Raw genomic sequence first — 27,893 nt, 5'->3', positions numbered from 1 at the left:
ACATTTTGTGGGTCTAGTCGATATTTGTGGTCGCTTCAGCAACACCATCCCATAACAGTTTCCAAATTAAAAAAAAAGTTCAAGAACTTTTTGAAACCTGTTAACGAACATTGTGATACATTTAACGCACCTCGGAGAAATCTCAAATTTGCTAATTGTGCAATCATTTGCCTCTCATGTACACAAGAAAATTATTCAATAAATTTGATTGTCGCAAACCGCTTTCTTTTCACAGAAATTCTTTTAACATTTAAGAGTTTAATGGCTCCTACACAGGCTAACAGAGAAAAAAAGTACGTCTAACATTTGCGACGAAATTATCGTCCGTTGAAAAAAATACAAATACCAATTAAAACTTTCGTATGACATTAATTTATTGTGCAAGATACTCTTTATAGAAGTGTGTACTACATAATGTATAGACTACTTTACTTGTTTGGAACATACGTGGCTTACAACCCCGAAGTTTTCTTAAAACATTCTGAGCTTGTATCATCTTTTTAGTATTTCATTTATTGACTCTGATGAATTTTGAATCCCCAATATAATAATTATATTTTTGAGTATATAATTACATTGTAACATCATTAAACTGTTAATTGTTGATCAACGAGGTATTTCAGGCTCAAAGTAATACGAAAATATTAAAATCTTTCGGTGAAACATTTTTATATGACTTATAATCTTTAATATTATGCATGTATATTGCGAATATGCTTGATCGAGCTTTTTTTTTCTTATTCTAATTTTGAAATATGAAGCTTTTAATTTTCATTTGTTGTAACAAATTAAGCTGCAGCAATGACGATCTTACACAATAAATGACACAAGAAACCCGACCATTCGAGAAAAGGGTCCCATAAATTCTCGAAACGTCAGATCCAGTTTACCCGACCATTCGATAACTTTTATATAATTTTCGCAAAACATCGGGTAAACGGAAGTTCTCTTTTAGAATTTAGGGTGCCTTTTTCTCGAATGGTCAGGTTTGGCTCGATAACCTGATGTGAAGACACAAGCCCATTTTTTATCTATTTATCTATCTATCATGATGTGCATACAACTGGTCCTACTCACTTAAAAGACATTTTCTTTTTGGGGTCCGTTGATGACTGCTCCTCGTAATATTCACCTTGTTAATAATCATAACCACAATTCGTTACGCTTGCAACGACTCAACCAATGTGGTACTGTGGGAGAACCTGCACTTACAATGACAAGGTTCTGGCTTCGAATCACAGCAAGGCAAGAAATTATTTCCCAAATTACTCTCTTTTTGTTTGAAATTGATGTGAGACTGAAAAAATACAAGTCTAAAATTTCTAGTGTGTAGTCTTCAAAATATGTGGCATTAAAAGGAAAAAATACGAAGAAGTCGTATGACAAACATAATCGCCTCCCGCTCACAAAACAATGCCGAACTTCAAAATGAAGTATACTTTTCAGTTTTAATTGATTCTTCATGCATGGTCATGATCCCTGTTTGTTATTTGTTCTACATTGATTCTTCTCTACCCATTTCTAGATTGGATCTAAAAAGGATCAGGGATATTTGATTTTCCATGCTCCACCATCAGAAGAATTCTACAAATAGACTAGAATGACGTCAACAGCCCCTTATCCGGTCGACCGGCAACAATCACGCGAATACGAAGGCACTTATAATTGATCATGGACCTACTACAATATTGATGTACATGTTTTATTCAATTAACATTTGGCGGATTGGTCCCAGAACCCACGACGTGCGAAATAAAAATCTGTATGCACCAGTCTTAACTGTTCCTTCTTGTAACTTCATCCAAGTCAGATATCGTCCGCTCAAAACATCCAGCCCGACATCATCGGATATCGATGGATAGCGCCGGCCTCCATACTAAACTCAACCAACCAACCCGGGCAACCAACAAACCAGGTGGGTGTTTCACAAAGCTGTTCGTAAAGTTACGCACAACTTTACGCACGACTGGAACATGTTCTTAGGTTATTAATCTATTACATAGGGATAACATAGCACAAGAAAGGATCACCAGTCGTGCGTAAAGTCATTCGTAGCTTACGAACAGCTTTATGAAACACCCACCTGAAGCATTTAAAAGGAAAATGTCTTTCAATCTTCCCCTCTGATACAATGTTGCAGCTGCACTCGACATGGTTTCAACTGACACGAAATCTTCAAGTTCTTGAAGTACCTCTGGAGTTCAGCTCGTGCCTGTCGGTTCATAAAGGTATAAATGGCCGGGTCGAGTAAAACGTTTGTGAAGGCAAACCACATGGTCATCACACCAAACCAGTGATCATCGGGCAATGGTATGATATCCAGATGGACAAGAAGGTATGGTATCCAGCAAATGATTGTTGTGATCACTAACACAGCACCTGCAAAATAAAGATGGATTCTTTGAGTTGAATAGAGAGTGTGAATCTTATCAAATAATTTTGATTTCTATACGCATGACAAAGATAAACAGGACTATATTAATAACAGTTTCAAATTACTCAAATGTTCTGTAGATTAATTTTAATATTGGAACAAACCATGTACACCCGGATCGAGGTATGACTGGTACGACTATTGGTGATAAAAAGAATATGGTGATACTGTTTCGTTTCTCCCAACCTCTAGCATGACCGATGAGAGTACATATATCATTTCTAACAAAAGTGAAAAGTGATCCACATTTTCCATTTCATAGGCATGATAGGTGACGATATCTGAGAAAATGTGCCACAGAGGCAACTACAATAAAAACTCACCAATCGTAGCAACCCTTCTCTGTGCAGACCATTGCCTTTTCCTCGCTCCAAAACTTTTCTGCTTAAAAAGTCGCCTCCCTTTAGTCTTCAAATTTGCTCGTATCCTTCTTCCCATTGTCTTAGATTCTACTTCACCTGAGGATAAAACTGTACCCTCGGTTGAAGGGGTAGCATTTGGAATTTCTTGAACAGTCTCTGAATCAACCTCAGGATCATCCTCGAGCGGACGTGAGACTGAAGGTGGAGGCGAAGTGGTGTCATCACCTGTGGCAGAACACTCTTTACAGGGTTTATCCCGCAGTCCTGTCTTTTTCAGTTTGGTACCAGTTTTCTTGAGATTGTAGATAATGGCGGCATAGAGGAGCAGGAGTAAAGGGATTTCAACTACGAGTAAGCTTATCCCAGCGACGTAGAAGACGGGATCAAGCCAAGGTGGGGAACAGTGCCTGGTTGTTGGGATGTAACTGTAAGATGATATCCAACCGGTCAGTGGTAGGATTGCCGCGATCAATGATGTCCCCCATGATATCGCGATGAATATGTAAACGCGTCTTCTGTTTGGCGGGAATCTTTGAGAGAGATTGACGACCAGGAATCGTTCTAATGTGATGGTGAGGATGAGTGATGGGATAGCGAAGGTGAACAACACAGCAAGGAAACCGTTCACCTGAAACAAGACAAGACAGTAACTTAATTCAAATGGGTAAAATAAAATAAGTAGGTCAGCTAATCTATTTCAATATGCCCTATATGAGTTTTAGCCAAGGTTTATGGGGATTAACTATGGTAAAATCATTACGCAACTGTTGACCCCCCCCCCGCGCAAAAAGTGTTTGCATTTTGAAAAAAGGCAATTCTGACAAACAATAAGAAAATTACGAAAGTGGTAATGACTATCGGAACTTGAAATGACATAAGATAATGTATGTAAAGCGATTATTATTCTATATTCCCCTCTCTTCTTGTTCCAATACACATGATCACGAAATTACCCTTTTTCACAATATTTTCTCATAATTTTTTTGTTCATTTACATTATGGTCTTATAAGATATACTAAGATGAGAACACACCAAATTCTTGATAATTATGTCGGCCCTACACGGGAGATCAAATGATTTTCTAGTCTTGTCGCACTTTATTCACCAAATCGTTAGTCCAAATTAACATTATCGCTGTGATCCATTTTTTTTCCAAAAATACATTCTCATTCCTTGTCCGATTTCTTTGAATAGATTACCATTCTCATTCTCTAATTTTTATCACTTCACGCAAAGCAGTTGTCAGAAAAGAAATGCATGGTTTTATTCAAGGTTACATTGAATGATTACTCTGGGAAATGAAGCATATGAATAGGATATAGGAACTTTAGGTTAATTTTCATCAGAGGGAGAGAGAGAGAGAGAGTATAGGTATATGACTTGATATTTTATTATATTTTGTATGTTTCAAGGAAGTATGGTTCATTCGCATAATAGCTAGGTGTTTTGTCTGCTTTCCCAAATAAACATATTCACTTTCTAGAAGTTTCTGTTTTTAATCAGGGAATGTAATTTGATAGCCAAGCGCAAATCCTGTATGTCCCATTTTCTTTGTTTGATTTTCACATGGTGCTCATGTAGGCCTACATACCTTGCATGCGTTGGTGTTTGTCGTGAGATATTTTCCACCATCAAATACAGATATCATCGCGCATGGCATGGTGAAGAGGGCTACTCCTAGGTCCGCAATATTCAGAGAAAGAATGAGAAGATTGTGAGCGTGTTTTCGTAGACTGCGTGTGTTGAGAATGACAAACGTGGCCATACCACTCGCCAAAATGGAACCAGGCATGATGATGAACAGACTAGTGATTGAAAAATAAACATGAGAAGGAAAATTGAGTTGCTGTCAAAATATCGATGTCACTTATGCTTATGTAAATGAAAAAATAGTAAACGAATCAAATTTGGGTTAGGCAAGAAACAATATTTCTTTACACATGTGCACCGCCCCCGCCCCCCCCCCCAAAAAAAGACTCATGAAGAAACAAGTTCCGAATGGAAATATTTAATTTGATGCTTTGTCGTCCCGCATATCTCCACCAATATTTATATAATATTGGATGGCCTTGAGGTTAATACAAGGAAATATTGGACGAGCTTTGCATAAATATTGGACGAGTCGAAGACGAGTCCAATATTTTGCAAAGCGAGTCCTATATTTCCTTGTATTGACCGAAAAATGGGACATCCAGTATTATGATTATTATTCATACAGAGAATTTTAGCAAATAATTTTTAACTTTCCCTCCCGCCCTCAGACTCTGACTCTGCTGTATGATGGGGGGACCTAAAGCTACGCACTTTGTTTTCAAACAATAAAAACTGTCCCAATTTTAATATTTCAACAAATTATATTTCACTAATTTGTGGCAAACATTCTAAAGATCATTAACCAAGTCAGTGGCGTAACTACAGGGGGGGCATGGGGGGGGGCACGTGCCCCCCCAATCGGCTGGCCAAAAAAAAAAAAAAAAAAACGGGGAAAAGGAGAAAAAGAGGGAAAAAGGAAGAGAAACGTAATGGGGGAAAGAAGAAATTGTTGTTTATCATAGTGTTATATTATATTATATAACATACGAAGCATTTTTTCACAACTTTATGAAACATTATTTGCTCGTGTCTTCATTGTTCCTGGTGCTCGCATAGACTTTTTAACGAGATATATAAACCCGGGGAGCGTTTCATGAAAGTTGTCAGCACTGAAAAATTGGCTTTCTCCGACAGTTACCATAGTAACAGTCAGAGGCAAGTGCCTTAAACCCCTTTTCCACTAGGGCCATGACAGCGTCAGGACAAGGCGCGGAATGTAATAATTACAATCCGCGACCCTTCCGCAACCTGTCCGGACATTCCTAGGAGTGTCCGCACGCTGTCCTAAACCCTTCCTGGTGTTCGGGAAATCAAAATTTGTCCGCATCCAAATTTTGGTCGAGACCAAAATTTGGACGCGGATAATGAATTCCCGACACCTTCGGGACCCTGTCCTGACGATGTCCTGATGATGTCCTGCCCTTCCTAAACCCTTCCGCGTCTTCCGGAAACCATCCGCAATCAGGTCAGCTTCAAGAAGGAAAGAAGAAGCCATGCGGATTTTATCAGGAACATGCGGATTGGAATAGGAAGGCAAGCGGACATTTTCAGGAACGTGCGGACAGGAATAAGAAGGCAAGCGGACTGTTTTGGGAACGTTCGGACTGGAATAGGAAGGCAAGCGGAGTGATTCAGGAATGTGTGGATCCAATGCTAATATGTATGGAACGAGTACACAAGTAGCAAAAACCATTTGCAAAAGCACCAGATGGGGCAACGGGATAATACAAGACAAGAAAATTACAAAAAGTAAAGAAATACGTGGTCAAGGGGCCTAATTAGTATATACTAAACAAACCTGAGAACCTAGTATTTCAAGCAGTGTTTTAAACATAATTACGCGAGCGCAAAGCACGAGTTGATTTTTTTTTTGGGGGGGGGTTACAGACTTGAAGAAGGAATATTTCAAGCATTTTCTACTGATCTGAAAAGTGGACTTTTAAAATATTTCTTGCAATAGTGAAACTGGCAATGATGTGAGCAGATTATTTTATTCTGTACTGAACATAAAAAGATGTTTCATGCAACGTTTGATTATGAACTAGATTATTTTAATGTACTCGACTGAAAAAAGGACCTTATAGGCAGCGCTTGACTTTGCAAATAGGACAAATATCATAACAAAATTAATAATACAGGTGTAGATTCCAAACTGAAATTCAAGTGTATATTCCTATTACATTTTAAGCACTTTGTTCGATCATGAATGAGGTGTCATTAATAAGAAATAATAATAAATGGTAGCAAGTTTATAAATATCGCTTTTATCAGAACGGCTCAAAACGATTTACAGCAGGGGCAAAACGATTTACCCAGGATTCATTTCAATCCCGCATGAAAAGTGCACAATTTCCACACCCTGGGAAGCATTCCTTGCATTTATCTCGGTATAAAAATTGCGCTGGCAAATTCAAGCATACAATAACTTTCGCTTCCAAACGGGTACCCATTTAGCACCTGGGAGGAGAGTGGCAAGGGGCTTATTTCGAAAGGGTGGGTGCTGTCGCGTTAGGGTGCGTCAACGCGAACGCGAAGATTCGTCCAAAGCCCCCCCGGTTTGGCCGAAAGGGTGCGTTAGGAGCGCCACGTCGCGTCGCGTTCACTGGAACGCGCCCTTTCGTCCAAAGCCCCCCCGGTTTGGACGAAAGGGTGTGTTTAATAATAATGAATAAATAAATACAAATATTTATAAGAAAGCTGAACAAACAAAAAAGACGAGTGATATGTGAAATTTGCATAGGAACATAAATCATCATATGGCACACACATTCTTTTTAAGGTAAAAAAAAACAATGACGGCATGCTGCATGAGGATTTTTCGGTGGAAATGTTTTATGGTGTAATATTGATACATGTAAAAATTATGACTGATTTCAAGGTTCTTTCAAATAAAAAAAAGGTAACTTACCTTCAATTTTATACTTTGCAGGTGTGTATTTATTACAAAGGAAAACATTCGTATACCTGGAGATATTTGGTGTCCCCCAAATTATAAAACTTACGGCAGATGTGTCCTGGAAGGGCAAGGCCAAAATTGATGTCGGGTCAGCACTCACAACGTTTAACTCTTCAGACCCTACCTTACTATATTTTACACTTGAGACCTTGCCTCAGTATATTTTGTGAGATGTATCTGTTGTGTATGTGTGCGTGTTGTGTGTATAATAATAATAATATATACGTGTTGTTTGTATAATAAAAATAATAACAATAATAATAATAATACTTATAATAATGATAATAATAATAATTTCACCCCAAAGAGTGAATTTATGGAAATGAATTTGGAGTGAAAAATTGGCGCCAAGTGGCTTATTGCAAGGGTGGGTATCTGATTTTATTATCATTATTATTATCATTATTATTATTATCATTATTATTCTTAGTTGAACTTTTCTTTCTTTTCCTCAAATTGTCAATGCTTTAAATGATTGAAAATCCACTATTTTACGTGCAAATTGGCAATGTTTGACAAAATACCTTATATTCAGCTTTCTTATAAATATTTGTATTTATTTATTCATTATTATTAAACACACCCTTTCGTCCAAACCGGGGGGCTTTGGACGAAAGGACGCGTTCCAGTGAAAGCGACGCGACGTGGCGCTCCCAACGCACCCTTTCGGCCAAACCGGGGGGGCTTTGGACGAATCTTTGCGTTCGCGTTGACGCACCCTAACGCGACAGCACCCACCCTTTCGACATAAGCCGTGGCAAGGTATGCAATACGTCTTGCCAAAGGACGGTTTAGACCGCGGTGAGAATCGAACACACGACTCTCCGTTTACAAGGCGGGAGTCAGAACCACTACACCACGACTCTTTACAAAAAATAGGCCTTCCTGAAAAAAAGTCGTGCACAGAGCATGTTTCTCATTAACATAAAATATGAGCGCGAAGCGCGAACTCACTTCTTTCAAACATCAAGGACGAAAATAAAAAGACCTAAGTATTTTTCGTAAAAAATGAACAGCGTGCACAATCTTCTTATGATTAAACTATTGAAAGTATGAAGCGTGAAATGGACCATTGTTTTCTACAAATTGAACTAGCTGAAACGCAGATATTCTCCCCGTCTGCAGGTCTGTCAATTTCTTCACTCTTCTTCCTTTTTCCCCCTCTTCTTTGGTTACTCCATTTTTCCTATTTTACGCAGTCAATAGGGCGTAGCGTTCGCATTCGGCCTCCTGGAATTGCCCATTTACATTTTCTTACTTAGTCTATTTCAATTGGTACAAGAGGAGGCAAAGGCGATTAGACACTGGATTCACATTTTCGTCTATAAATTAAAACTGATATTTCTAATCTTACACTTTCATAATCTCGACCAATTATTTTCTGTTCATTATCGCGATTTTTTTTCCTCGATTCTATTTCACCTTATTTCATTCATCTCCTTCGTTTATTCCTATTTCTTTTGTGCTGTTTGTATATCTATTTAATACTGGGAGGGGTAAGCCAGCAGCAGGGAGAGGAGGGCCGCATCAGCACGGCACCCCCTTTTTCTTTTCCACCATATCATTTTTTTTAAGTTTCCCTTTCCATTTCACTTATTTTTCTTCTGTTTGTATTTTTTTAAAGGGGGAGCAAGACCACCTCACCCCTTGATCCGCATGTACCTGTCGAATGCAATTTGCATCCTAACTTCCTGTTTTCTTCCTCTGTTGTAATATATGATTATGTATTAAATTGTAAAAAAAATTATAAGAAAGTAATGTTATAAAGAGAGCCCCGACTTTGCTATGAACATATGCAGTCTTTTTAAAGTTACCTTAGTTGAAAAAAATCAAGATCCGAGATAATTTATTGTTATGTATAAAAATGCAAAAAATCTGCTTTCAAAAAGTGAATACTACATTACACCGCTAACACACTTTCCTTTATCCTCCACATTTCAATCAAATAATGCGAGCGCGAAGCGCGAGCTGAACATTTTTTACATTCCTACCTAAATACTGGGCATTCTAAGCACCTTTTAAAAGCATGAACAGGAAAGGAGTATGACTATACACTTGATGTGAGCGCGAGCCGAAACGAAATTCGACATATCACGTTTTGTAAATCAGAAAAAGGATGGATAATTGGATAGATGGATAATATTCCTACATTAATAATAATATTTGGTAATCTGATCTGAAACTGGCACAAGATTCGTATCTAAATAAACATGCGTGCGTGTGTTTAGATCCGGACCTAGAATCAGGAACTTCCAATTACATTCTTTATTATAATATCACTAATAAGAGCGCGATGATCGAGCTAAATTATATTTGATTTTCAGATCTAAAAAAAAAAAAGAATTTAAGCGCAGTTACGAATTGGATATTGATCTCGCTTAATAAATGATGCGAGTGCGAAGCTCAAGTTTATATTTTTATCATTACATATATTTTGAGTAGCAACCGGGACATTTTAAGGTCATTTTTGTCTTCAAATGACTATGATGACTATCTTCCTAAGCGAGATATGAAACTTGTCGATATTCCATTCTGAAAAAAAAACGGACAATGATTATTAGGAAATCATGAAAATATTGTTACATGACTTATTAATCAAATGAGGGCTCGAAATTGATATTAAGGTCAGATAACTGGACATTTTGTAATCATGAAAAGGATACATGGGTTGATATATTTTTAACAAAAATAATGCGAGCGCAAACTGTGAGCCGAAAATTTTAATAAACTGTCATAAAAGAGGAATTTAAAATAATTTGTTACAATTGATACAGGTATACATAACTCCCCAATCAAAATGCAAGCGAGCAGCTTTAGCTGATACTATTCACAATCAGACCATCCTAAAAAGGGATATTTAAAAAAAAATATGGAATACACGAAGAGAATAGTTTTTTGACAAATCAAATAATGCTAGCGCGCAGCGCGAGCGGAAAATGTTCATATTTAGACCATAAAATATAGTCATCTTATAGAAAACTATAAAATCTATTTGTAAATCAAACAAATTGAAAACTTAATTTCCGAGAAATGTTTTGTATATGTACTTCAAAACTTGATCTTTTAAGCTCAATATAAGTCTATTGAGCAAGTTATACATCTCATAGATTAGGCAATGCGGGCACAAAGCGTGAGCGAAAATTTAACATAGTGACATGAAATCCCCCCCCCCCCCCATCTTATATAATTCACTCGTCTTTCTCCTCTTGTTTTTCCTCTTCGTTTTCTCTTCTCTTTTCCCTTCTGGTTCTTTTCCCTCTCTTTCCATTTTTTAATTTTTTTTTCTCGTTCCAAATATTGGGGAGGGGGGCATTTGATATCAAATGCCCCCTTCCAAAAAGTGAGGGGACGCGTCGCCCCTGTCCCCCTGGGATGTCCACCAATGTATGCAATTTGATTTGAAATAAAAGAAAATCCTATATAGTCTTTGTAGTCGAAGAAAACCAAAATAACACCCCTAAATTCATTAAAAAAATATATGGATGATAATTTTCATGGAGTATTCGCAAGTTGTCCGATTGTCCTAGTCCTTGAATTTACCACTCGTGACGTTGTCCTAAATGTCTCCGGTTCTGTCCTTATACGATCTGCATGCTGTCCGCACCGAACGCCGACACATTTATTTAGATAATCTTGTCCTAGGACAGTCCCAGGAGTGACCTACGACAATAAGCAGACAGTCCTGGTTGTGTCCTAGGACAAGATCATTTGCATAATCTTTTACGGAATTTGGTTGCGGACAGCATGCCGAAATGACAAAAGTAGCTTCCGCAACCCTTCCTGGTCTTGTCCGCGCCCTAGTGGAAAACCGCCTTTACAGCCAATCAAAACCAAGGATTTCACTGAAATTGTCAGCACTGACAATTTAGTCAGTGCTGACAACTTTCATGAAACACCCCCCTGCTGTACTAAAGCCTCCCGTTTTCAAATCAATATACAACAAAATAATATATTTCCTCGCAATTAGAGTTATTATTGTTTTAAGTAGTGATATATTCTTATTTTTCATGACTACTGAAAGTTATTGCCCTATTTTAAGGTCTTAATATAAAACATTTCCTGTCCGTGCTAACGTTCGCATTAGTGGATTGGTGAGATTTTTGCTCTTCATGAACTCTTAAAATCAGTCCTTAAAATGTCAATTTTTCTGATCTGAATATCAAAAAAATTTTAACTCGCGCTTCGCGCTCGCATCATTTGGTTAGTGAAATACGCGGGGTCTTAGTGAATTCCTACAAACAAGCCTTGGAATGCCCCTCTTCATGTCTAAATTTCCTAGATTTTCAGCTCGCATTTCGCGCTCGCAGTATTTCATTAGTGAGATGCGTAAAATAATCATGATTACAATGACTTCGAAAAGTGGTCCATGTGTTTAGATGTAATTCTAACAAAATCAGCAAGCGCTTGGCACTCGCATTAGATGACTATGGTGAGATATGTATAATCTGACTTAATATAGTCCATAAAATATCCATGTTTGTGGTCAATATATACAAAAATTTCAGCTCGCGCTTCGCGCTCGCATCATTTGGTTAGTCAAATACGTAGGGTCTTAGAGAATTCCTACAAACAACCCTTAGAATGCCCCTCTTCAGGTCTATATTGCATAAATTTTCAGCTCGCGCTTTTGCGCTTGCAGTATTTGATTAGTAAGATGCGTATGATAATCATGATTACATGACTACAAAAGGTGCTTCATGACTGTGTTTAGATGTAATTCTAACAAAATCAGCAAAGGATGGCAATAGCATTAGATGACTACGGTGAGATAATTATCCTCTTAATGGATTCTAAAATATAATCCTTAAAATTTCCTTGTTTAGGGTCAATATATACAAAAATTTTAGCTCGCGCTTCGCGCTCGCATTGTTTGTTTAGCGAGACAGTTAAGTATCTTGGTTACAAAACAATTCGCTTATAATGTAAATTTTTAGCCGTCAATATCAAAAATTTTCAGCTCGCGCTTCGCGCTCGCATTATTTAACCAGTGAGATACATATCCGTTTGATAGCACTGCATGTCATTCAAATGTCTCTATTAGGTCAGTATACCTGACAACTGAGCGCGCTTCGCGCGCTCCCTAAGTGACCCGAAATTTTTGCTGGTGCCCCCCCAATGCCGTGACCCACGGTACGCCACTGAACCAAGTAGAAAATATCACAAAACTCACTAATACGAAAATCCCGTCGTGTTTTTCGAAAACCTCTTAGTTTCGCCGCCCGATGTAGAAGGGGTCCTAAAGCTATGCACTCGATTTATCATGCAAAAAAATAGTATTTCCTGTGCCTCAATTTCTAAAATATATTCAAATTATTATAGGATAAAATGAAATTAAAGCGAATATAACTCCAAACTTCCTAACAGTTGTTGGTTTTCTCTGCATTTAGAGATTTACTGCAGCCTCTGTAGAAAAAAATTTAATAGGAATTGTTCATCACTCTGCAGTCACAGTTCCACACACAGTGCGCATTTGCCATTGAAAACTGCATGCGCGCGCGATGAGTGGTGCGTACACTTCGGGAATTCCCCTTCTAGTCGTCCAATATTTTCAATATTGTGTCACCTCGTAAAAAATATTAGGCGAGTTCAACAAACTTTTTAAGTGGGTCGAGTGCACCAACAAAATAACACTTGTATTTGGGCTCTAAAATTGTCTGTATGAATAATAATTATATAATATTGGATGGCCTTGAGGTTAATACAAGGAAATATTGGACGAGCTTTGCATAAATATTGGACGAGTCGAAGACGAGTCCAATATTTTGCAAAGCGAGTCCTATATTTCCTTGTATTGACCGAAAAATGGGACATCCAGTATTATGATTATTATTCATACAGAGAATTTTAGCAAATAATTTCTAACTTACCCTCCCGCCCTGAGACTCTGACTCTGCTGTATGATGGGGGGACCTAAAGCTACGCACTTTGTTTTCAAACAATAAAAACTGTCCCAATTTTAATATTTCAACAAATTATATTTCACTAATTTGTGGCAAACATTCTAAAGATCATTAACCAAGTAGAAAATATCACAAAACTCACTAATACGAAAATCCCGTCGTGTTTTTCGAAAACCTCTTAATTTCGCCGCCCGATGTAGAAGGGGTCCTAAAGCTACGCACTCGATTTATCATGCAAAAAAATAGTATTTCCTGTGCCTCAATTTCTAAAATATATTCAAATTATTATAGGATAAAATGAAATTAAAGCGAATATAACTCCCAACTTCCTAACAGTTGTATTTGGGCTCTAAAATTGTCTGTATGAATAATAATCAACATTATTATTCATACAGACAATTTTAGAGCCCAAATACAACTGTTAGGAAGTTGGGAGTTATATTCGCTTTAATTTCATTTTATCCTATAATAATTTGAATATATTTTAGAAATTGAGGCACAGGAAATACTATTTTTTTGCATGATAAATCGAGTGCGTAGCTTTAGGACCCCTTCTACATCGGGCGGCGAAATTAAGAGGTTTTCGAAAAACACGACGGGATTTTCGTATTAGTGAGTTTTGTGATATTTTCTACTTGGTTAATGATCTTTAGAATGTTTGCCACAAATTAGTGAAATATAATTTGTTGAAATATTAAAATTGGGTCAGTTTTTATTGTTTGAAAACAAAGTGCGTAGCTTTAGGTCCCCCCATCATACAGCAGAGTCAGAGTCTCAGGGCGGGAGGGTAAGTTAGAAATTATTTGCTAAAATTCTCTGTATGAATAATAATCATAATACTGGATGTCCCATTTTTCGGTCAATACAAGGAAATATAGGACTCGCTTTGCAAAATATTGGACTCGTCTTCGACTCGTCCAATATTTATGCAAAGCTCGTCCAATATTTCCTTGTATTAACCTCAAGGCCATCCAATATTATATAAATATTGGTGCAGATCCACCTATATCCCTGGCTTATTAGGATGATTTTTTTGCAGTTTAATTTTCAAGGGCAGTACTTTCGTGCTTTCACACTGCAAAAACGCCAGTGTTAATTCAACACCAGGTTGGTATCTATATACCTGTCCACACCAGAGAAGCGTTGAAACAGTTAAGAATCAAAACGATATTGGTTTAACCATGGAGCTAACACAAAAGTAGCTCTATGGCTTAACACTTAAATTAGTGTTGCTTAAATGCCAGATTGGTGTTAGCCTTACACCAAATCTGTGTTGTTTCAACACCTTTCTGTTGTGGAAAGATACAGATAATAATAATAATTTGATTTATATAACGCTTTTTCCAGAGCTGGTGTTAAATTGACACCGGCGGTTTTGCAGTGCATAGAAATATTTCATCGTAAAATTAAATGTAAAAAAATTCAACGTCACATTGATCAGGTTATATGCTGAGTAATAGTAACATAACACGATGGTACTGAACAGTCATGTAACGATAATAAATCATCATCAATTTCATAAATAGGTTCAGTTGTCATTGCTTAAAGCAAATAAATACAGAAAAATAGATTGCTATTCAGTACTATACGCCCTTGTAATATTTCCTGGTATCTGGATATTGAATATTTATCTTATAATCGGCATCGTGTATACGGCATATGCCATAAATATTAATTGCTGGATTTCCTTTTTTATGCTTTTCAAGGTTGGCTTATTAGAAAAGGGAGTGAAGAGAAGTTGCCGTCAAAATTTATCACCATCACCACCACCATCATTACCATCATCACCACCACCACCACCACCATCATCATCATCAACACCGTCAAAATCATCATCATCATCATCACCACCACCATTATCATCATCATTTGCCCGTTAATTGGGGGCGTGTTGCTAGTATGTCTCGTAGTGGGAAAAGTGTTTCTAAGAGGAGTCCTAGTTTTTGTGTCTTATTTTCCTGATACAAGCACGATGGCGTGAGTAGAATTACTTGTTACTTTTAAATTAATCACAATGGCATGATGAAAAATAAACGTTAGAGTGAGTAAATAATGAGTCAAAGTTATGGAATGAAAGAGTTGTTCACGTAAAGATATTACATTACGTGTATATACGTGAATGTTATGTAATGAAAGTGTGTGAAGTCGTACGTAGTCGGGGCGAGGTGCCTTCGGGCATGAGTTTGTAATTTACATAAGAAGCATAAACGAGACACCGTTGTTGAAGATGCATACTCAGACATTTAGGCCAATAGTTTCTTTGACCAAAAGATGAACTATGTAGTGTACTTGACTTTGAAGGAGGTCTTTACAATTTACTCGACTCCCTATTTAGAATGATATGTTGTAATGCAAACATTTTTTTTGGGGGGGTATGAAATCATTTGCACCATAACATACTCAAGTCAGCTTATCAATCTGTTTTTTTTAATTGAATTGCAGATTGAGCTGCAATGTTATCTGCATGTTCACCAAATACAACCAACTGTGGTCGGTTGGTTGGTTGGTTGGTTGGGTGGTTGGTTGGGTGGTTGGTTGGTTGGTTGCCTTGGTTGGTTGGTTGGGTGGTTGGTTGGTTGGTTGGTTGGATGGTTATGTGCCTTGGTTGGTCGGTTGATTGATTGGTTGGTTGTTTGGGTGGTTGGGTGGTTGGATGGTAGGTTGACTTGGTTGGTTGGTTGCCTTGTTGCCTTGGTTGGTTGGATTGTTGGTTGCCTTGGTTGGTTGGTTGGTTGCCTTGTTTGGTTGGGTGGTTGGTTTTAGTGATGATGGCGCTATCCAATCGATATCTCCGATGATCTACACCAGGCTAGGCAAGAGGAATTCCACCTTTCCCTGAATAACTCGCGTCATTCGGTTCTACTATTTAATTGCACTGTGTGCGAGATACGGAAGGTATACTGCAAAATTAAAAAGATTTACTTTTTTATTTAATAATCATCGGTTGTTAGACTTGAAAGTTAGTACTTGTGCTTCTCTTTTCCCTTCCTGGACATGAGTGTTAGTTAATTGGTTTTAATAATATCTTTCGAAAGCATTAAGCGCTCCTTGTATAAATTGTTTACTCCATACATTAACTCTGATTTATCAAAAGCCCGAGGTAAATAAAAAAGAATACAACAGGAGAAGGAAGTAAATCATGCCATCCACATGAATATTTTTTATATTAACATATAGGAGAGAGTGCACTGTAAAATATTGGGTAAAATTATAACCAGCACGAGAGTAATTAGGTATCCAATCAAGTAAAGACAGTACTTTACCCAATGCGGGAAGCGTAGTGTCCAGTAAGGTAAAAAATAGGCAGCAATTACTTTAGAATGGGCAAAGTTTTTACATAATTACCCTCATAGAGCATTTTGGCAATATTTTCAGAGAGTGGGGTAAAGAGGGCCACTGCTCAAGAATGGTAGGATAAAATAGATTACTGTTTGTGTAGTATTTGAAGCATTTCCTTAGCACAGATTTCAAGCATAGAAAACATCTCACAGTCCAGTGCACATGGCAAGCAGGAGCACAAACCAAGCAGCACCTCAAAATCAATATTTTGAAAGTAGCATTGCCACTTTAGAGTAGAGAGGCGAGTATAAATGTGTATTAATTTCTATCTTAGTTTAATTGTGTAAGGTGTTATTGTGCATGCCAGAACACTATGAATTCAACATGTCTGATTTGGGCAAATGAGGCCACCCGGATTAATACATAATTAAACTTTATAGTTAATCTGTTAAAACTTAAAAATGCAGTGTAGACATCACCACACTTGATTATACTCCGCCACACTTGTGGAGGAGCCGTGGTATAGTGGTTCTGACTCGCCTTGTAAACAGAGGGTCTCGTATTGTTCGAATACCACAACGGTTTGGCGTCCTTCGGCAAGGCACTTTGCTACTTTGCCACTTTGCCAGTCTCGACCGAGGCCAAAACTTTTTATGATGCATTTTTAAATTCACCTCTTGGGTCAGAATGTAGTTCACCGCATCACATGCCACAAACATCACCATTATCATCACCGTCGTCGTCATCATCATCATCAACGTCATCATCATCACCATCATCATCATCACCTTCATCACAATTACCAACATCATCATAATCATTTATATTTTGTTCATTTAATATTGTTGTTGATTGTGAAGGTGACTGTATGCTGCGTTGGATCTGTCGTTTCCTCTTTCGAATCATTGACTGAGCTCCGGTTTGCTTGGCCAACTACATGTATAACATACCATGACAATTAAAATAATTAACATTATATGATCTTGAGCCAATATAAACAAAAGACAAACGCATTTTATATGTACGAGAATCGTCTTCCTCCTCAGCCAAAAATAGAATATCAAAATTATTATCATGCCTAGATCGATAAGAAAGTTCAACTCAACTTATTTTAATGCACGAATATGACTAATAATTGAATGAATGTGTTCATTATTGTTCTTTCTCTTATTTTGGGGGTATCTATATCTATTTCCCCAATCCGAAATATTCAAAACACAAAAAAGAGAAATTCAAGATATGAAACGAGACAGCGTGATTGTGGAAAGCATCAAATTTATGACAAATTATTTAGTTCTAATGATAATATTTCCCTTGCTTGTGAAATCAAGAAAGTGATGAAGTTTAGGAGAGTAATCATTAACAAGTCAGGGTCACATGGAGACCAGGGGAGTGTTTCATCACACTTCCATCCGACAAGTTGTCAGATCTGACATGTTTCTCTGATGTTGATTGGTTGAGAGGTACTGTTACTATGGTAACTGTCGGATAAAATGGGACTTGTCGGATAAAACGTCCGACAATTCTTTTCATGAAACGCCCCCCAGTTGATTCTTGTCTTGTATTTCGTCGAAATTTAATTTACCATAATTTATCGGCCTGCGAATCCCTTGTCTTTGTTCTTTGAAATTTTTCTTAAATAAAAAGTACGGAGATGATCCGGTGTAAAAAAAAGAGAGAAGTCACTGATTGCTAATTACAGGTAAGATGTACTTTGCAGATGAAAGTAATATGTAACTGTCTCTCCAAAAATATCAGTATTCTCTCTGAATTTCGGATAGAGCTATTAACATATAGACTATCTAATTTTCACACCAACGATGACGTGCTATATCAAAATATGAAATTCCATCGACTAACAATTTAGAAATAACGTCCTTACCTTAGCGATTCCAGGGCGACATTGGCTGCACTGTTAGAAGACTGATTATACATGGTTAGGATTTTTTCCAATGATGTCCTTTCTATGCAGGAATTAATTATTCCACTTTTGAGAAATTAGGATGATTTGTGACCTGCATATATGGTAAACAGCGTCCAGTTCATAATTACACATACAATTCTTTAACTATACCACGCAAAGTACCGTGATGTTTCATGTGACTATATTCCAGCCAGTAAAGTGATATTTATAATCCATACTTTCGACTCCTCCGCGATCAACAACCTTTCAATATTAGCGCGTTCACACAATAGTTTCTTTTTGGCTGATATTTAATAAGCTAAAGTTACACATTCATCCAAAGTAAATAATTCTAGTAAAATAATTCAAGTCGATCCTTTTAGAAGTTTCAATAAAAACGAGAAGGGGAAAATGACAAAATTTACATCCGAATAATAAAATTGAGAACGTATTTTTAAGAAATGGATGAAGAGAACAATGGTAGGCGTAGATTAAATCAAGGTTCCCTAGACAGAGCTACCCTTTGGAAATTGGTGATGCCGAAAAAGTCTCTGCTGGGAATCGAACCCAGGCCCCCAGCTTTGAACGCCGGTGCCTTAACCACTAGATCACAGAGACGGGTTAGTGGCTTTGGCGACCCCGATCCGATTGACCGTCAGATAGACAGATTTTCGACACTTTACCAATTATAATTTCCTTTGTCGGGTGAAGGTGGATTTTGAACAATGACAAGCCGCCATGCCTCAGCTGGATCAAAGCTATTGCTTTGATACAGTACACGTATGTGAAATTATACATGTACAACAGCTTTAGCATTTAATATCAGTTAAATAAAAGAGTTGCCAAAGCTGTTTTATATATATATATATATATATTATATATATATATATATATATATGGTATTTTCTAGTATAATATATATCGTACCTTTACCCTTTTCTTTCATATCATTTAAATAAAAAAGAGTTGATAAAGATGTTGTACATGTGCAGTATAATTTTTCACACTATCTTATAATATATAAAAATATAGCGCACAATATATTGGCTTTAATCAACAAAATACATTTAAATACACAATAATGAAATAAGAAAGTTGAGTGTGGTGGTCTTAGGAAGAAGTGTTTTTTTAGTGTCACATGACATCAAATCACTGCCACTATTATCTTACATACCACTTGATATACTTGAAGAACCTCAAACCAAATTAAATATCGATACAAATGTTATACGAAACTCGCTAGTGTAAATGAACCCATTGTCACGATAACTGTTATTCGAAACCCGAAACATGTTTTATGTGCATTCATATAAAGCTAAAACATCGAAACCAGATACAAGGATTTGAAAAAAATAAAACCTGCCATACTTCAAGTTACTGGTATTAGCAAGTAGTGAATCAGAATACTATTATGTTTGAGCAATCAAAAGAAAGAGTGTTTAAAAATGCTACCCACCCTTTTTACCGTCAATGCACTTAAAGATCGTATTGAAAAAGACAGAGATCGCACGGTGGATAGCATGATTAATAAGCAAGTACTTGTACGTAGTGATCTACGCAATCAGGAATAAGGCCAAATATAAATTGATGAAATTATTGGTAATTGGTGAATATCAAAATTGATAGTCTTTGCGCTTCAAATAGTAATTGAATTCAAAGAATCCAGAATGTCAAATCCATTAAATTTGTTCGTTTAATAGCATCATAAAAACTTGTTTTGCTTTCGAACAAACAAGACCATGAATAGACATTATGCATTTAACCATGACTATGGTTAAGATACGGTTGTATTATTATTTTTAAAGTTTTGCTGATCATACTTAAATTTCAAGAAATATACGCTTTTTCTTCATAATTATTTAAAACCCCTCTGGTCTGTCAGACTGTGTAGCGGGGTAAACAGCCTGAAAATCTTAAAGGGGCCAAAAATGGCGTATGGGGCAAGATTTCTAAACAGGTGCGAGTGAGCGAAGCGAGCGAGCAATTTGATGAACTTTTTAATCCAAAATTGTAATTATGTGATAAATTTTTACACAATATTCAGAAAACAATATCACATTTTACCCCTTTCCCGCTTCTTTATTTCATTTCTTTTTTTTTTTTTTTTGGGGGGGGGTCGTGAAAAATTGTGGGTCCATGCCCCCCCCCCCCATATACCCCAGCCAGTGCTCCTTGGGCACCAAGGAACCATTCTGTAATAGACAAAGCTTATTTTAGAATGCACTTTTCAAATATTTATCAGTCTCACCACATAGGCCTACATGGTTTAAAGAGAACGATTGGATCATAGTTATTCGCAGTATCACAAATAACCAGTTCATATTATATATATGCCAACAATGTAAAGTTTTGGTAATAATGCAGTATTTTTTTTTGAGGGTGGCTATATGCCCCTCCCCCAGAAAAACTTAATAACAATACAGACGATGTTATCATTGCTGCACAGATTTCATATTCATTTACTCAAGAGCTCCTCGAGATAATTAACTATGTACACATAATGTTTTTAACGACTTTTCTTTCATTTTCATTAACAATATTCTGTTTCCTGAGATTGAGCAACATGAAAGTATCGATACTCACTTTCATATCGCATGCTTCCTCAGTCTAATGCCCTTTGTCTGAGCATTATGTTTCTACGAATCACCAGACTCAAACTAAGGTTGAATTTCAAACTGTGTGTTGCAAATGATGTGACCAGCACTTATGGGGAGTGTTTCATGAAAGGACTTGTCAGATGTTTTATCCGACAAGTCCTGTTTTATCCAACAGTTACCATAGTAACAGTGCTTCTCAGCCAATCAGAATCAAGAAAAGATGTCAGATCTGACTGCTTGTCAGACAAAAATGTTGATGAAACACTCGCCAGGATGTCGTACACGCTTTCATCAATCATTAATTTAGCGTGTTTTTCTGTTCATAATTATGATCAAGTTCAAAGGTCAATTAGGTCAATAACCCGTGACTACGTCATGGTATCAAGTCTTATCAATGTTACTTTTTTAAATGTCATCCTAACTTCAAAAGTATATGGATCTATTTCATATCAAGTATCGCTTATCATCATGTATGAAATAGGGCCAAGTCAAAGGTCTTTTAGGATCAATTAAATTTGACCATGTCGGGGGCATCAACATTAAAATCTTAACCAAGGTTAAGTGTTTTTTTTTAATGTCATCGTAGCTTTATACGGACTTATATCATGAAACCAGAAAATAAGAATATTGAAGTATCAATGATCATGTACATCATGTATTATCTTTATTGTCATCTTTATTTCATTTCTTTCTTTCTTTTTTTGGGGGGTCGTGAAAAATTGTGGGTCCATGCCCCCTCCCCCCATATACCCCAGCCAGTGCTCCTTGGGCACCAAGGAACCATTCTGTAATAGACAAAGCTTATTTTAGAATGCACTTTTCAAATATTTATCAGTCTCACCACATAGGCCTACATGGTTTAAAGAGAACGATTGGATCATAGTTATTCGCAGTATCACAAATAACCAGTTCATATTATACATCTGCCAACAATGTAAAGTTTTGGTAATACTGCAGTATTTTTTTTAGGGTCGCTATATGCCCCTCCCCTGAAAAACTTAATAACAATACGGACGATGTTATCATTGCTGTCACAGATTTCATATTATTCATTGACTCAAGAGCTCCTCGAGATAATTAACCATGTACACATAATGTTTTTAACGACTTTTCTTTCCTGAGATTGAGCAACATGAAAGTATCGATACTCACTTTCATATCGCATGCTTCCTCAGTCTAATGCCCTTTGTCTGAACATTATGTTTCTACGAATCACCAGACTCAAACTAAGGTTGAATTTCAAACTGTGTGTTGCAAATGATGTGACCAGCACTTATGGGGAGCGTTTCATGAAAGGACTTGTCAGATGTTTTATCCGACAGTTACCATAGTAACAGTGCTTCTCAGCCAATCAGAATCAAGAAAAGATGTCAGATCTGTCAACTTGTCAGACAAAAATGTTGATGAAACACTCCCCAGGATGTCGTACACGCTTTCATCAATCATTTAGCGTGTTTTTCTGTTCATAATTATGATCAAGTTCAAAGGTCAATTAGGTCAATAACCTGTGACTATGTCATGGTATCAAATCTTATCAATGTTACTTTTTTAAATGTCATCCTAACTTCAAAAGTATATGGATCTATTTCATATCAAGTATCGCTTATCATCATGAATGAAATAGGGCCAAGTCAAAGGTCTTTTAGGATCAATTAAATTTGACCATGTCGGGGGCATCAACATTAAAATCTTAACCAAATTTAAGTGTTTTTTTTTTAATGTCATCGTAGCTTTATACGGACCTATATCATGAAACTAGGAAATAAGAATATTGAAGTATCAATGATCATGTACAGTTTCATTTGAATTAAAATGAGACGAGCGCGAAGTCTCTTGCGGCCGGCCGTGCGGGTCTCAGGGTCCGCTTTAGGGCCCTGGAAGCGCTAGGGTTTTCGATGCTCTCTCGTGCATGCTATCTCAGGTTAATTTGTCAGTATATGATGCCACTAAGTAATTAACAATTCAAGGAATCAAATCATACATTTTGGATTTAAAAAACTGCTTTTCATAATTCATCGCGCGCGGTGTTGACGCACTACTTAACTTGAATATGAAAAAACTAATTTCAGTTTTTAAATAGATATTTGGGCGGGAGGAACATAACTTTAAGCGTGAGACACAGGGCCTGGGCAGGAGATATTAAATCCCAAGCGGGAGAACGGGAGATTTTGAGAAAATGGGCTTTCGGCGGGAGATCTCCCGATGAAAGCGGGAGACTTGGTGAATCTGTTGCTCTAATATGTTCAAGTTTTATGAACGAGATCCATAAAACGTGTAAGTTATGATGACAATTCTACAAATACTCCCAACATGGCCAAATTTCGTTGACCCTAAGTGACCTTTGACATTGGTCATGTGACCTGGACTTAGGGCAGGATCTTTAATCCATCATCCTAATTTCTAAGTTTAATGAACTAGCTCTATATACTTTTATGACGACATTTCAAAAACTTTGATTAAAACTTTGGTTAAGATTTCAATACTGATTCCCCTAACATGGTCTATAAGTTCATTGACCCTAAATGACCTTTGATCTTTGTCATGCGACCTGAAACTCGAGCAAAATATTTAGTAATACTTGATTACCCTTATGTCTAGGCTTCATGCACTTGTAATTTACTTTCTAAGTTATGATGACATTGGAAAAAAAAACTAAAATCGGTTAAGATTTCAATGTTGACGACGCCGACGCCGTCAGAAAAGCGGCGCCTGTAGTCTTGCTCTGCTATGCAGGCGACACAAAAATGCAATGACTTTAGCTTTAACATGATTAGGATTTTATTGAAATCTGGATTAAATATAAAAAATACACTAAACAAAACAAACAACAGAAACTGGGTAATTTGGCACTTATCAGAAGATGGGGAAGAATGAAAGATGAAGAGAGAAAGAGAGGGAGAGAGAGAGATATAGTGTTTAAGTCAAAATCGAAAGTTAATCTGGAGATAAAGAAGATCACATTAGTTTTGAAAATGAAATTATAAAATATTTGCAGGAAAACAGACAAGACAAATAACTTGATTTTGGTGCAACCACGCGCTTTTTATATAGTGTCCTATTAACGGGGCTTTCACAAAGATTTCTCATGCGATCGTTTGCGATCATTTGGTCACATTTTGTGACCGAGGTGCCTTGGCCGAGTGGTTTAAGGCGCCTGGCTATACATGGAAAGTCCGGGGTTCGATCCCCGGCCGCAGCACAAGGCACATGAGCAAGACATTTAATCTACAATGCTGTTTTATCCTGCTTTCAAATAAATCGAAATGCTATATGCATTATTGGCAACTAGGTGTGCACTTGTTTAAATAAAATAAAAACGGTCGTAAGCAGTCGCACCACCAATTGTGAAAGGGGCTTTACACGTTGAGCGAAGCACAATTAGTTTTTGTTCAGTGGCAGACATTTGGAAAGTGTTTGCTCGAACCCCCCTCCCCCTGACAGGTGTTTGTTTTCATCCATATGAACAATATTTCGTACAACATGAACGAAAGTTCAGTAATGCATATCCATGCCTTTAAGAGGAGGGAAAATAATCCGATCATCGCATTCGAGAAGAAAGGGTGTACGCATATGGGTCTATTTCCAATTCGTCTAATGCCAATTCGTCCAATTGCCAACTCGTCTTTTATCATTTGGTCTATCATCAGTTCGTCTACACACCACATGGTCAACTTTCATTTAGTATAATTCCATTCAGTCTAATAACCAGTTGGTCCAAAAGCCATTTACTGCATATACCATTTGGTCTTCATGTGCAAAATGAATGAAAAGAAAATGGGTATTAGACCAACTGGTTATTAGACGAAATGGTAGTAGACGAGCCGGTGATTAGACGAAGTGATGATTGGACCAAATGGTAATTGGACCAAATAATTGTTAGACGAAATGTTGATGGACGGAATAGCATGAGACTAAATGAAAGTAGACCATGTGGTGAGTGGACGAGTTGGCAATTTACCAGCATAGGCGGATCCGAGCGGGGTCGAATGGGTTGCCTCCTAATTGACGACCATCATCAATATGCATAGTCATACACATTAACAAAAATTTTGATGACTAACTGGTACTGGTACTAGCTTTTAAGTAATGTATCTCATTATCAGTAGTCAGCTTAAATCGTAATTATCTTCGGGGTATGAGTATAGATTGTGTTGGCTCACAATCGGGAGGTCGAGAGTTCAAACCCCGGCCGCGTCAGACCAAAAGACGTTAAAATATGGAAGTTGTTGCTACCCTGCCTGTTTGATGTTCAGCAATACAAGGGATAGAGCTACGTCCATCTGGCAATATGATAACGTTACGCTTATTTGGATATTGATCAGACAGAAGTTGTGGGAGGAATCGTGTCATATTTAGTTCACATGCCATTGCTCCTTTCAAATATAGGTTTTCCCGTCCAATTTCGTCAAAATTTCAGCCGATTTAATGATGTAATAATTCAATTTACAACTAATTTGAATGACTTATGAGATCAACATTCAAATAGTTAATTCAATTTAATTCTATTGACACGCGTTTTAACGGTTAATCAATTTAAACAAGTATAAAGAACGATCAATTTAAAATAGCTAAGAAAGTGTTTTCAAATTCGCACCGGTACCCTCCTTGCGAACGTGTGGGAATTCAAATTCATTAATATGAAATCACTTATAGGATATGGACAGTGTTTTTCGTTGTTGTTTTTTATACTCCTTTTAATTTATGGAAATGGGTTTTACTTCTAAATTGGATGCTTACAACTTTACTGAATTCTATCACCCATCTGTCAAACCATCTTCGGAATAACAACTCGTTTTTTTTCAACCTTCATAACTTCATGTTTCTCATCCCTTCCCAAAACGATATAATATACAATTATGTAAAATAAGTAAGAACAAGATGATGAAGAAAAATACCTACCATTGGCATATGTCATCCACTCACTCACTGGCGGATCCAGGGGGGGGGTGTACAGCCGGCTCGTGCCCCCCCCCCCCTTGAGAGGCACAATTTTTTTTTTCGCTGACGAAAAACCCTATTTTTTGCTACTCAAATTGCCCCCCCCCCTTTGGGAAATCGTGAATCCGCCCCTGCAACCACTTATTAAATACCGTTTACAACCATATCCTATCGTTACATGAATTACGTCTTTAGCAAACATAATGGGATAAAATAATTTCAACTGAAAAGATCAGAAAAAATACAAGATAGGGTGAAATTTTGATAAATGTATTGTATAACGTAATAAAAATTGAACACAGAAACATGTTATCTTAATTTCGACGTTTAAAGTGCAAATATGTGTTCCGAAAAATGAAATTGAAAATGGTATCTTAGGCGAAATTAAACGATCAGTTCGTTGTCGCGAAATTAAATGACAATTTTGTGCCATTAATTTGAACGAATTTCTCTCTAAATTGAATTTCTACAAAATTCAAAGGAATGATATAGAACGGAATTGAATGCTGAATAAATTAAAATGAACCCTGTGTGCAGAGGGTTGAGAAAATATTTGGAATTTGAATTTCCTTTCATTAATTTAAATGCAACTCTGATGAAATTGGACGGGAAAACCTATACTAGTATGATCATGGACTCTTCCATTAGCTAAACCAGGGGTGGTGCCTGGGTATTTTGACATGATGTGGAACAAGACAACCTAAACATAAATTAAGTCTCGAAATATTCATGACTAAAACATTTCTTTCTTCTATTAAACCGGTCCTCATTTCCTTTCTTACTTCCTCTTTGTCTTTTTTTTCTACATGAAAATTGCAGGCCCCCATAGACATGGCAGCGATGTCACTCAAGCTGGCTTTTTTTTTTCATTTTAACAATTTATGTGATGAGGCTATCCTGTCGAAAATCACTGATAAGTTAAAGGGATGGTCCAAGCTGGAGATATTTACCTCCCAATAAATATAGTAAAATTCACAAAGCAAAATGATGAAAATTTGATCAAAATCGGATGACAAGTAACGAAGTTATTGAATTTAAAAGATGTGCATTATTCCAGTAAAGCCGTTCTAGGCATGTCTTTATGAATATTCATTAGGTGGGATAATGATGCCATTCTGACAAGAACTAAAACAATTAGATTGTCAACTGATTAATAGCATTAGTTTTTAATTGCTACAACTTATTTCATCATAATTGCACATATCATTAACACATGTATGAAAAATTAAACATTTATTACTTCATGTAATAACATAAGGAAAAGTAAAGTGGGGATGTGACATCATCAGCCCACCTAATGAATATTCATGAAGATGTGCATATAACTGTTTTCACAAACTATTGATAAACTTCAAAATTCATTAACTTCGTTATTTTGCTATCCGATTTTGATAATAATTCCGCATTTTGCTCTCTGAATTTTACTCTATATTATATTTCGATATATATGTTTTCAACCTGGACTATCCCTTTAAAGATAAAACAGTCTGCCTTCTGACTCTCGATTGTGTGTTGAAAGTGATTATAACACACTATACAGTGCGTCCTACAAAAAAGGAAACCCGTATTCAGAACTAGATTTCACAAATATTACAAATATTTTTACTCTGAATTTATATTATTATTCACTATTAAATTTATACCTATGGTAAGTGTGGAATCTTATCTTTAATTTAAGACCAACAGCTTAGCAAATAATTCATACATGGCAGATTGCGAACAATAAATATTGAGGCATATCAGAAACGATTTGCCAATCAGAATCCACTCTCATTTCAGGGATCTGTTTGTGCACAGTCGTCGTATCACGAACCAATCTTGTCCATTTTTTCTGCCCAACCTGATTTTTACATTAAAATTTCATACTCGTCTAGCTCATTAACGCGTGAAGTTTCGTCACATGGGTCATGGAATTGTGTGATAATGTTAA

At 36.8% G+C, this 27,893-nt stretch overlaps 1 protein-coding gene across 1 annotated transcript; it reads right to left on the bottom strand.

Moving 5' to 3' along the window:
* Positions 1 to 356: 356 nt before the first annotated feature.
* Positions 357 to 18,642, bottom strand: LOC121429647 (5-hydroxytryptamine receptor 1A-alpha-like). Its single transcript, XM_041626793.1, has 5 exons — positions 18,408 to 18,642; positions 4,389 to 4,602; positions 2,758 to 3,424; positions 2,087 to 2,379; positions 357 to 1,915 (listed from the first exon to the last, which is right to left on the bottom strand). The coding sequence occupies exons 1-4, from the start codon at positions 18,458 to 18,460 to the stop codon at positions 2,111 to 2,113; spliced, it is 1,203 nt and encodes a 400-aa protein (XP_041482727.1). The 5' UTR covers positions 18,461 to 18,642; the 3' UTR covers positions 357 to 1,915; positions 2,087 to 2,110.
* Between the last annotated feature and the right edge of the window lie 9,251 nt (positions 18,643 to 27,893).

The sequence above is a fragment of the Lytechinus variegatus genome, chromosome 1 (genome assembly GCF_018143015.1).
Source record: "Lytechinus variegatus isolate NC3 chromosome 1, Lvar_3.0, whole genome shotgun sequence".
NCBI classification, from domain to species: Eukaryota; Metazoa; Echinodermata; class Echinoidea; order Temnopleuroida; family Toxopneustidae; genus Lytechinus; species Lytechinus variegatus.
This window is presented reverse-complemented; position numbering and strand designations above follow the sequence as displayed.